General features: G+C 32.2%; 1 protein-coding gene across 1 annotated transcript; it reads right to left on the reverse strand.

Moving 5' to 3' along the window:
- Positions 1-6,644: 6,644 nt before the first annotated feature.
- Positions 6,645-10,229, reverse strand: LOC117689417 (E3 ubiquitin/ISG15 ligase TRIM25-like). Its single transcript, XM_034470447.2, has 2 exons — positions 9,095-10,229; positions 6,645-9,004 (listed from the first exon to the last, which is right to left on the reverse strand). Exons 1-2 carry the CDS (start codon positions 10,218-10,220, stop codon positions 8,301-8,303), a joined length of 1,830 nt encoding a protein of 609 aa, XP_034326338.2. The 5' UTR covers positions 10,221-10,229; the 3' UTR covers positions 6,645-8,300.
- Positions 10,230-12,296: the final 2,067 nt, after the last annotated feature.

The raw sequence follows: 12,296 nt of genomic DNA on the forward strand, positions 1-12,296 counted from the left end.
TACCGATTGAAACCGGTAGATAGTATGGAATTCCTGTAAATGACAGAAGCTGCACACTCTGTAATAGTGGTAAATTAGCGGACGAATACCATTTTATTCTTGAGTGTAAATTTTTCTTAACTTTACGTAAGCAATTCCTATGTACCAAGTATTTTCAAAAACCAAGTACATTAAAATTTAGGGAACTGCTGATGACAACGAACATCAAAACATTGAATTAATTAAACTCTTTTATATTGAATATCCAAGAGCAATTCTGCTGTCCAGCCTAAACTATATTAGCATTTATTATTATTATTACTCTCCGCGTATTGAACACCAATAAAACATTGTATAAAATTTTTATATGATGTTCTATTTTTTTTCTACCACTTTTTGTATTATTACTATTTTTTTTTCTCTCTTACTTACTTATGCTTACTAACACATGTAATACTATGTTGTATTATAATTTATATATAATTTGTTAGACCCTTGATATCACAATTTAATGCAAATATGTTATTGTACCTCATGTACCATTGTATGATAATGTTTTGAGAGAATAAATTGAATTGAATTGATCAGTTTTATCACTTAAAAGTCAGAGCACAAAGGGGTCTAAAAATTGTAGTAAAAACACGGGTCTTAGCGTATAGTTAATTGGGTCATTGAAAGACACACCCGCTTGGGGCTATTTGTCGTCTGACACGTGCCGTTATCTCAAGCTGGGAGAAGTTTAAATTTCATGCAAGTAAATTGACAGAAAATTCAAATCTTTAGGAGATTAAATTATTTATTAAGTGAATTCTCAATACAAATTTGACAGTTTGCATAGATAAAAACGATATACACTGGGTACACGAATATGCAAAGTGTTACATGTATAGAATGTAGTAACTTCCAATTATCCTTATTCATATAAAGCAATTTTAAAATTTCATTCCAAAATGCACTTTAAAGGGACTTGGACACGATTTGCGATCAAAAATTTTATTTTTATTTTTTATGTTTAAAATGGTTAACTGGTGCATTTTAAATGATTGACCAAAATATTGAATGTTAAAGTCAAGTTACAAGCGAAATACAGAGGTAAGAATTGGTTGTTATGTAAACAAAGCTCGAGTCTTATAGTTGTTTACAAAAAATGTAATGTAGAGAATTACCATTTCTTAGACAAAATGACATGTAAAAAACAATTTAAACTAATTCAATATCCTCATAAATACTATTATCAACTAAAGAAAGATACATTTGATTGAAACTTACACCAATACAACACATATGTAAAAAATGACAATATTGAGCTTTGTTTACAAAACAAAGCACAGGACGAAAAACCACCTTTAAGCAAGTCCTTAAAGGTGGCTTAAAGGTGACTTAAAGGAGCTTAAAGGCTATACGACCTTTAAGCCGCCTTTAAGTCACCTTTAAGCAAGTGCTTATAGGTCCTTAATGTCCAAACTTCTTTAAGCCACCTTTAAGCATCTTTAAGTGGCATTTACGCTCTCTTTACACTGCCTTTACACTGTCTTTAAGTGGCCTTTAAGTCAATATTGATCAAGCTGAACAATAAACACATATATTAAATGCAAAAGCTCTTTTTTAGAGATGGACGGGGGTCATCCGAGTGATAATATAATTTCCAAGGAAGGGGGGGGGGTGTTCCAGGCGGTTTTAATCGTGGCTCCATTAAACACAGATCGCTATCAGCAGCACCGCTCCGATGGACACAGATTGCCGTTATAAATTCTTTATAATTTTTTGGGGGTTTCAAAATTATTGTAGGGATGAGCGCAGTCTCTGTATCTGTATGTGCATAAAACTAATTATAGTATGTTTGTTTCCTATTATAAATTAATCGGTGAAAAAATCTCTCTCTCTCTCTCTCTCTCTCTCTCTCTCTCTCTCTCTCTCTCTCTCTCTTTTTCTCTCTCTCAGTTCATCCGGTTATTAAACAAAATAAAGATAATGAACCAAAAATGCATGATTTAATTTGTTAATCGGTTTAAGGTTTGTATTTTTTTTTTCAATTTTCATTATTTCTAACTCTAGATCTGCTAGATACATGTTAAAGATGAAAAGACTCTCAACTGCCTTTGTTATATCGGGCAGGATATTACTGCTTTGTTTGTCTAGACATAGTTTTGTTCGTTTGTGTATATCTAATTAGAGTCTTTTGTTTGTACAACTTAAGAAAACCCCTGGAACTAACACAGAATATACAAGATATACACAACAGTTGTGTCGTGTGCCCAGGTGCATGTTTGTGTATATCTAATTAAAGTCTATTGTTTGTCCAACTTAAGAAAACCCCTGGAACTAACACAGAATATACAAGATATACACAACAGGTGTGTCGTGTGCCCAGGTGCACGTCAGGGTTTCTAAAGGCGTTGAATTTTAGTATGTACGAGTATACGATCAGTCTAGTGAATAAAAGTTAATTTACATTTGTAATTCATTTTCAAAGTATTATTTCCTAGCTCTGGGTTTCAAAGATGTTACGTCTACAAATTAACGATACATGTATGTAAGAGTAAAATCTTGAGGCTAATTAATTAATGTACCGGTGATCATAAATAGGGGTTGATTATTTAAATATATGTATAAGGGTAAATATGTCAAATATACCCGGCCTGGCACATCATACAATTGTATGTACAAGTCATTTGCAATTGCCACATGCAGTAAATACGTCACCGGTAATTGGTAATTTTGTTTGTTATAGAATTGAAAGTTTATAAATCATGTACATACAATTACATGTAAATATTTAAACATATTGGAACGGCGCCGCGATCATGAAAACCTGGAAATTGCGGGAAATTGAACAAATACCCTAATAGTATCAATTCATTTAATAAAAGAAATGATTTCATTTTCTTTCTTACATTTTTATAGCTATAAATAAGATGAACGTATATCTACTCGGTTTAAATTTATTAACTACATGTCAGAAAGCCTACTATAGTGAACCTAACGGTTACCATTCAGGTATAATATATTTTTGTTCACTGAAGACCAAGTTCCGTATTTCATTCTAAATACATGCATGCATGTAATTTATAAATTAGATATAATTGATTGTTACAAACTGAATGGTTTGTCAAAATCTTTTCAAGTAAACACATTCAATACAGTGATTCAATATCCACTGATATATAGGACATAAAAACGCTCGTATATATGTATGTTGCCGTGGCGCAGAGGATGTGTGGTGATGCTAGTAAACTAAAGGTCCCGGGTTCAATTCTCGCCGTGGCCGGTTTTTTTTGTGTTTTTTTTTTCATTTTTCTTTCTAGAACAAAAACCGTTTTAATACCTTTTCTTTCATAAAGTTAATACATTTTGTTGGAAATTAAGCACAACATTGAATTAAATTTTTTTTAATGGCTTAAAGGTGGCTTAAAGGTAGCTTAAAGGTGGCTTAAAGGTGGCTTAAAGAAGTTTGGACATTAAGGACCTATAAGTTGTCCTTAAAGGTGGCTTAAAGGTGACTTAAAGATAGTCTTTAAGCCATCTTTACGCTTTCTTTAAGCCACCTTTAAGCAATACATATAGCTTAAAGGTAGCTTAAAGGTGGCTTAAAGATCGTCTTTAAGCTACCTTTAAACACTTTTAAGCTATCTTTAAGGAGGACTTAAAGATGGTCATTCATCCTGTGAAGAATTATGAACTCTGTATCTTGCTTATAATTTGATATTTGACTTTCAAATTTTGACATAGCATTATAAACAGTATAAACATTGAAAATGGAAAAATAAAATTTGAAAATTTCAAGTCAAATCGTGTCCAAGTCCCTTTAAGTACACTGGGAAAAAATTCCGCGGAAAATTTGTGCCCGCGTTCATAGCGTAAATTAATACCACGCGGACAAAAGTACGTCTACAGTAGTTTTACAGATGAAAACTATAGTTAACGGCTTGCGGTTCGTAAACTATAGTTACCAGTTGTTAAAACCTAATTTATCAAGTAAATATTCACCCTCCCCCCACGGATTAGGACTTTCATGATTTTGGAAATTCTTGTCAAGATTTCTGATGATTAGTCTAGCCCCCCACTTTCAATTTGTTTCCGACGCCACTGTTACAGAAGGACAAGGTATGTGGGTTACTGGGTACTCCCTGGAGAACATCCTCGTCATCTGTGCCATAGTAGGACTGTGTCTTCTACCAATTGATAGTATGACTCTTATTAGCATTTTTACATTCAGGTGGCGCTGTACAATGTCACAAGAACATGACCTGGAGGCAACACCATCATATATACGAGGGAACAGTTATATACAGACCATTGAAGGCACCTTGGAACATTAGAAGACATCTGAGATTTTGTAGAGTGTAGCTTGCACAGATGCCATTTCATTTTTACATGATATCTTAGTTTTTAATAAAGTACGAACACACAATAAGTTGCATATTATAAATTAGAAATGAAGTCAAAATTTATATATATATTCATTTCCGAAATTCCACCATTTTATAATTGTAAATCTTGTTAATTTTATCTTTAAGTTTAAACAATATTTATTGATTTCTTTTCTTTCTTTCAATAAAATATACAAATAATTGACAAAGTATACAATAAGATTGGAATCAAGCAAAACAGATAATACAAATCTCTCTCTTAAGTAAGAGAACCTAGAAGAGGTGCAAATGTCATACATAAAGAAAAAACAACAACAGAATATAATATTATGTACTTCTTTTGGTATATGTTATTTCATTATTATATGATTGGAGATGACGACCATTTGAAATAATATAGATTCAGCTATATAGGTGGTTTATGTTTGATCAAAAACCAATTGGCACATACAAACTCCGTATGATAGACAACATTCTCTTCCTTATGATTTCAGAGGAACACAAAAATCAATAAACCTGTAAAACTATACTTACATTAACCAAGTAATTTCTCCACTTGTTCGTAAGATTTATAGCTTTATATAGAAACTGACAGGGCTGCAATCACACGATGAAGTTCTAATCGGTTTATCAATTAGTCAAAACCTTCAGCAACCTACAAATTATCAGAAACTGCAAGAAATATAAATCAAGATGTGGTCAAACTTTAATTCCCATATAAGCGGGCTTGGATATTTCTTTTATTTAACGTTCTGATGTACATTGACAATAAATTTTAACCCTCTGACATATAGTTTTCATGAAAGTCGCAACCAACACACCAATTTATGCACAAACATTTATTTTATTGATATGTGAAGTTTCATTACATTTGTAGAAGAGGTTTTGTTAAAAAGGTTTTTTTTGTTACCTTGTTTTAAAATCAGTACTTTTTGTAACCACTGAGCACGGTTAGGGGTAAACCTGACGTCATGACGAGGAATGTACAGTTTATTGAATTATACAATCTATATTTCATACTTTATATATCATTTATTTCATTGACCGAGAATCAGAAGTTATTTCTCAGACGATTTTATTTTTGTAACTGCATGTGTACATGTGTATTTCTTCGTTCAAAATAGGGAAAGACTTTGAGATAACTTTAAGATAACTTTATTAGCTATTCAACAAAATATTTCCTGATGATCTATTTTTTTTCGGGCTTCTGTGATGTCCAACTCACAGTTTCCACCGCCTAAATATTGTACAACATTTAAACAAAAATTTTATAACTCTCGACATATTGTTTGCATCAACATGCATTCTCACAGCTTTCATCGATGTTTTTCAGAGTTAATTTACACTCATACTTTTATCACGTTTCGCTGTTCCATGCCGTCCGGCGACGTCATCTTTTTAAGTCAATTTTAAAGAAGACTACATGTCTTTAATAAACGATTTCTGTCATAGTAAAAGTTTATATTATTTGGTTTTAGGCCCAATTTTTAGAAATATGACTTCCGATACTTAAAGTCTATAATATGGTTTATTGTTCGCATACACAAATATTTCACCGAGCACCGTGACCTTATTTTTGCAGTGTCAAATTTTGAATAAATTGTCGATATAAAGGGATATTTTTAATTTGTTGAGCTTAAATTATTAGAAATTATTGCTAAATAAGTCTACCAGTTTTCTGATATTATGACGTAAAGTAAAAAAGCTATGACAAAAGTGTTTGCATTATTGATTGACCCTTGTACTTACTTTTTACGCACAATTCATTAATTTCCAACAAAAGGTAAAGAAAAGAAAAAAAAGACGTAAGTATAAACAATAAATCGCTTCCTTTGATGATGCAAGTGGGTTATGAAGGTGGCGATCATTGCAAGACAAATTTGAAAATCCGCGTTAAAAACCCGCTAATGGGGGTTATGTTTTTTTTTCTGCAACATCGCTACATTCATATCCCTCATGAATCATCAAAAATAGAATTTTATTGTTTAAGCCAGAAATCCAAGGAATATATGACAAGTCTATACATTTGTAAATCAAGACACAAGTTCATGATGTAGATGTGTAATTGTAAATTTTAAAATTCATTAAAAGTCTTATTATTTTAAACGTTAAAAAAATACTCCAATGAAATACGAAGTTTGATGGTCATGTTATAAAACCCTTTAGTCCTTCAAGTAAGCACCTTCATATCAGCTTACGACGAAACTTTGGTTCACGTTTAAACCATATCAAACTAAATGAAACTTTAGAGAACGTTGAGTAAGAATCATTGTTTTTATTATCTATGACATAAATTTCTATTCATGAATCCATGTGCGTGGCTGAAACTAGGAAAGTCAGGACGACTCACCTAATTCAATTCTAAAATAGTAATTTTCAATTTCAATTTTTAGTAGGGACCATTACAGAAATTGTTTGTATTTCATCTCTTTTTCAAGTAGCAAGAATGGGGAAAAGCGTGTGTTGTATGTATATATAGATGACGTTATATACGTTATTTCACTTAGTTTTTAGTGATTGTGAGGCACGGATGAGAATTCAATGTTCGTAACAATAATTACAACTCATTTAGGAGCGCAATATATAATTATACGAAAATCAAATTGTCTGTCAGGCTTAAATATTAAGAAACACAATGTTGGAATAAAAATTTAATTAATTACATCTCATGCTTTGCTTTATTTGTACACAAATGAAAGTAATAACATTGCTTTATGTTTAACTATAAAACTTCAACTATCTAAACACAAAATCATTCAAATTTTTTGTCAACATTAAAAAAAAACCCATAACCAATGCATTATTTTGGATATTTTCAATATATTTTTCTTAAATCATAAAGTATGTATTTTGATTTATATTCACATGCCACCAAATAATAACGGAGCTATTTTTCGAAATCATCCCTTTTGCAAAAAATGTTTTATTACAATTATTCAAGTCACAGATATTTTGCATTATAAAGAACAGAATTATAAAAAAGAACAAAACATGTTCCCTTTTGAGAATAAAAAAAATATTTCACTTTGCAAGTTTTTTTTAACAAAGTTTCACCTTTTAAATAAAAGTAATTCACCACATGTTCATTGCTAAATGCAAAACATTGCTTTTATCAATGACGAACATAGCTCTTGATAAAGAAAAGATTGATGATAGTCATTTTAAAAAAAATCGTTAAGTTTACTCCGATTCAATTTATTTCTCGGGTTTTAAAATGACATTGATTTTTTTTTTTAAAAAACCCTGAAATAAGTTTAATAACACTTCAGTTCAGTAAAATATTTTTTGGCTCGCGAATATGTCGGGGTTATTTTTCCCATAATATGCATGTGACAATGTAAATCTAACGCTAAACTACAGATTCTGGAAAGTTTTAAAAGCAGAAAAATGTCCAACTTTAGGACAACATATTTGCAATATTATTGAGAGTCCAAAGACAGATTTTTGATATATTGTAAAGATGAATGTTCTTTTATAACTTAAAACAGATTTAGTGAATTTAAAGCGTCACTTTCTGACTTTCAAGCATTTAAATCATGTATGTTTTTACAATTTTACAAAAAGTTGGAAACATGACAGATTCGTGACCTCTCTCCACTTAATTAACAGAAAGAATATTTGGAATACTCACAAAATGATTTACAAGAGTGTATCTTGTTATTGTTAACTCTAAACAACTTTTTGAATTTATATTTAAACTTAAGTCAGAATTCTATACAAGAATTTGGTGAATTATGCACAATTTTATTTTTAAAAGGGCCAAAATGCTATTTTTAGTTACAGAGCTGCAGAACCTAGTTTAGACTAACCACATCAAAAAACTATTGTGGCAAATTAACTCATAGATGCACACTGTTACACACAAAATATAAAGTTGATCAGAAAACCTTGCACCCATCACCTTTTGCATGGTTTTTTCGTAGACATGCTCTTAAATTAAAACAACATGAATTATTCTTCAATAATGTCAAAGATCTTTACATTTCCGGATAAATTACCAATAAATAATCTGTTTCTACCATTTTGGAATTTGATCCATGTCGGTGATGAAACTCCTTTCAGGATCTTTAAAAGCTCGCCATTCCTTGCCAATATATGAACATTATCACTTTCCTTTCCGTTTACGAATACCCTTCCTTCTTTGTCAACTGCTAAACCATACGGTGACTTTAGCTCTTCATGACTGTACGTAAACAAAACGTTTCCCAATGTGTCTAACTTTTTTACAAAGTGTTGTGTATAACTGCTAAATATCACATTCTTTTCATCGTCTATTGCAACATCATCAGTGCTATGTAAGTCGCTTAGCAGTGTTCTTCGTTTGGTTACATCAAGGTCATCATAGAAAATCTCTACAGATTTACATGTACCAATGACTGTCGTATTTCCTGTTGTGGCTATCCCATAACAGTAACAATCAATAGGGGCGGTTTTTTTAATTTCAAAAGAACCAGAATCAAACTTCAAAATTGACTTTTCACAAGGGAGTGTTATAAGAACTTCATTTTCACCATTTGTACATACACCCCAAGGTGATCCTGGTAACTTAATTTCCTTTAGAACTTCTCCATTTATGTTACAAATAATACACTTGTAACTGGCTGCTAGAAACAGGTTTCCATCATTCAAAATATCGCCACCTTTTATAGCGACGTCTTGTAAATGAAATGAAGAAATAGGTTTTAGTTTAGCATTTGTATAATCAATTTCATCAACATGCAACACAACCTGTTTCAAATGCTCACCTGCTGGCATCCTTGCAAGAGTAGACAAACTATTCGTTAATAGATTTACATTGTCTAAAGGCTTAGTTTGAATACAGATTTTTAATTTGGTAAATCCCAATTTCTGAAGATTTTCATGAATATTTTTCAGTTTTGTGTAAGATAGGACCCTTTTTGTTTTTGATGTGTTCTCGTTTGACAGATTCTTAACCAACGATTCTCTCCAATATTTTAGATAAAGTAGCCTCTGCTCGAAAGATTCGGCGGCCGTTTGCAGTTTAAACTTGCTTTCTTTCGATAATTTGGAGACTTCATCTAAATGTTCTTCTCTCCATTTTTTCACAGCTTGAATTACATTTGTAGTAAATTCCGTAATTCCGTTCGTATATTTGTCAGACACTTCATCAATACATTTAATATTTGTCTTTTCGTCCACAATTATTTTTTCTACTTTTGAACAAAATTTATTCATTTCACTTTCCAGAACTTTTATTTTTTCGGGTGCTATGATGTGTCCATCAACTTCCTCTAGTTGGCAGAAACTTGTACAATTGCTATGATCTATGGTTGCACAAACAGAGCAGCACGGGATAGAATGTTTCTCACAAAAAAATTCTAATTTACGACCATCGTGTGATTCACAAAGTTCCACCGAAAGCGGTTGCATCTGGTGGTCTGATGACCATTCTGTAAAAGAAATCACTATATGCTGGCGAGAAGGTCGACTTTTTTTGTGATACTTTATACACTCTTGACAAAGCGCCTCGGAACAATCCTTGCACCAGCCATTTGCCTTTGCCTCATCTCCGTCTTCTTTGCATGGTTTGCACAATATTAACCGACCATCTTTCACAGATGTAAGGAACTTGTTTTCTGGAAGTTGTGTCGCCCATTCATCGACAGAATATTGATTTATTTTCCCTGGTGCCGGAATGAAGACGCGACACAGAGGACACGGGAATCCAAGGGGTGTGACACAGTTCCCACATGACGATTTAATGTATGTTGATAGGCAATTTCGACAAAAGGAGTGTGAACAATGTAAACTCACCGGTGATTTAAATTTTTCTAAACAAATGGTACATAATGATACCTCAGGAGTTAAATTCTGGTCTTGTACATGTGTTGTTGCCATGATAATTTTCATCAAAACGAAAGTTCATTTTAGACTGGTTCGCTGTCACTGATTACGCGCTGATACTAAAACAAGTTCCACGGGGAAAACAAGTCCCACGTAAGTCCCACGTAAGTCCCACGGCAAATGCGGCTATATATCGATATAATTATGATTGATTATGATTAAAAGGGATAAAATACTATTAATTCACACAACAAAATATTTTTATAAGCCTTTACTACGAATTTATCGACGAAAAATCAAAGATGTTGGTAAAGGTAGATAACTCGTACGTAGAATTCATACGGTAGCAGAAGAAATCTATATGCCCGCCTTTTAATTGATGGATAATTTTAATTTTCTCCAACAAAATAAAATCTAATAGCAGTAAAAAATTGACTTTATATTCATTAATTAACACAAGCTAAGTAAAAATCAGGTAAGTACACAACTCCTCCGCAGAATGCATTCGCCCGCCGAGAAAAGAGCAACCTGTCGCTTACCTGATGGGTTATTTTAATGTTTTATATTTTCTAACTTAAAAATGATCATATTAATAAAAAAATTTTTATTATGCCTGTCACTGAGGCTTTTATGATAAATTATAATACAGTGGAAGATTTAAGAACTAGTCTATACGAAACACACAAGCCTGAAGGAATGTACATGTGTACGTTTAAATTACCCTTGTCGAATACCTACCTATATTAATGGATATGATTTTTTCATTACCTTAGTTTTTTGGTTTTTTTAATCAACTGTACGAGGGTTGTTAGAAAACTTCGCGGACAGTGATTTACGGCAAAATTACTGTGAACTTTGTAGGATGTTTTATTAAATGACTACCATTTGAAAATAAGTATGCAAAAAATCATATGAATTTATTTTTTCCAAAAGATACAGCGGTTTTTACTTTGCGTGAATTAGATTTACGGAGCAACATTTCATATTTCCACGAAGTCAGGTGACGTCAAACAACTGAAAGTCAAACATGTTACTCTTTTTCACAGTAAACATTTTTCAGTTCCACGCACTTTTTAAGACATTTAACCGATTTATAAAATGCACGTTCATACCATTATTTGTCAAGCTTTTGTATAATGCCTTTTGTGGCATATCGTAGATCATTTATAAGTGCAAGATCCAGGCTGTAGGGGGGAGGGGGGTGCTTCAAGGGCTAAAAAAAACAGTTTTTCCATCTTTAAACCTCTGTGATTCAAGTTGTAAACGTTTTTCCTATAAAAAAAAAAATAGTAGCATTCATATTGGAATCCTTTGGTCTCCATCGGAGATTTTCCTGCGTGCAAACAAAATTAAATGACGGCCCGGTGCTCCAAGATGTCCATAAATATAACAGACGTCAAAGTTTTTGACTCATTTTTCAAGCGTTGTTCGTCCAAGTTCGGCGATGAAACGGTCAGAAATTCTTCAACTTAAAACTTTCATAAAATGACCCTCCTAAGTTATTGTGATGTCATATGAAATATCGTTTATTTTTATGCACTTCAACGGTACATTTTCTTAATAAGGAAAAATGCGTACAAAATATAAAAAATTTAAAAAAAAAAGAAAACTGACATGCTACGTGAAGCATATTCATCAAATAATTAAGCTGTATATTTTTTATGGTGCATTTAAAACAAACAAATCGTTTCATATTTCTTAGAAAATAAAAGTTATATCTGAAAATTTTCGCTAGTATCATGTAAATAGTCCGCTCACAAGTCAACTTGTGTGCGAACTTTTCTAATAACCCTCGTATACATGAATAAGAATTCAATAAGAATTATTGTGTTTTAAAAAAGTATACTGTTAAATATTATCAAAACTTTTTCGTCTGACGCGAAAATGCGTGATCTTGATATCATTTAACTAAACCAATAAACGATTCAACAAATAACTATCAGATTATTATTTATATCAAAACGTAATAAAAACCATCCGTTCATCCAGAATATTTTTGAGGGGTATATTCAGGTTTGTTAAGGGAGGGGATCGAGGAAATTTAAGAAATTTGATTTGTTCCACGGGGGGCGGAACTCCAACCCCCCCCCCCCCCCACCCCCGAATCCCATCTAGATTCAGCTCATGAAAAGTATGTGATCG

This window comes from Magallana gigas, chromosome 6, assembly GCF_963853765.1.
Source record: "Magallana gigas chromosome 6, xbMagGiga1.1, whole genome shotgun sequence".
NCBI lineage: Eukaryota > Metazoa > Mollusca > Bivalvia > Ostreida > Ostreidae > Magallana > Magallana gigas.

Bases quoted from the DNA above. Each gene is read 5' to 3' on its own strand.
- LOC117689417 (XM_034470447.2), bottom strand. From the start codon at position 10,220: ATGAAAATTATCATGGCAACAACACATGTACAAGACCAGAATTTAACT. The intron at 9,005-9,094 runs GTGAGCATTTGA...TTCATTTACAAG, and splicing joins TCTTGCAAGGATGCCAGCAG to ACGTCGCTATAAAAGGTGGC.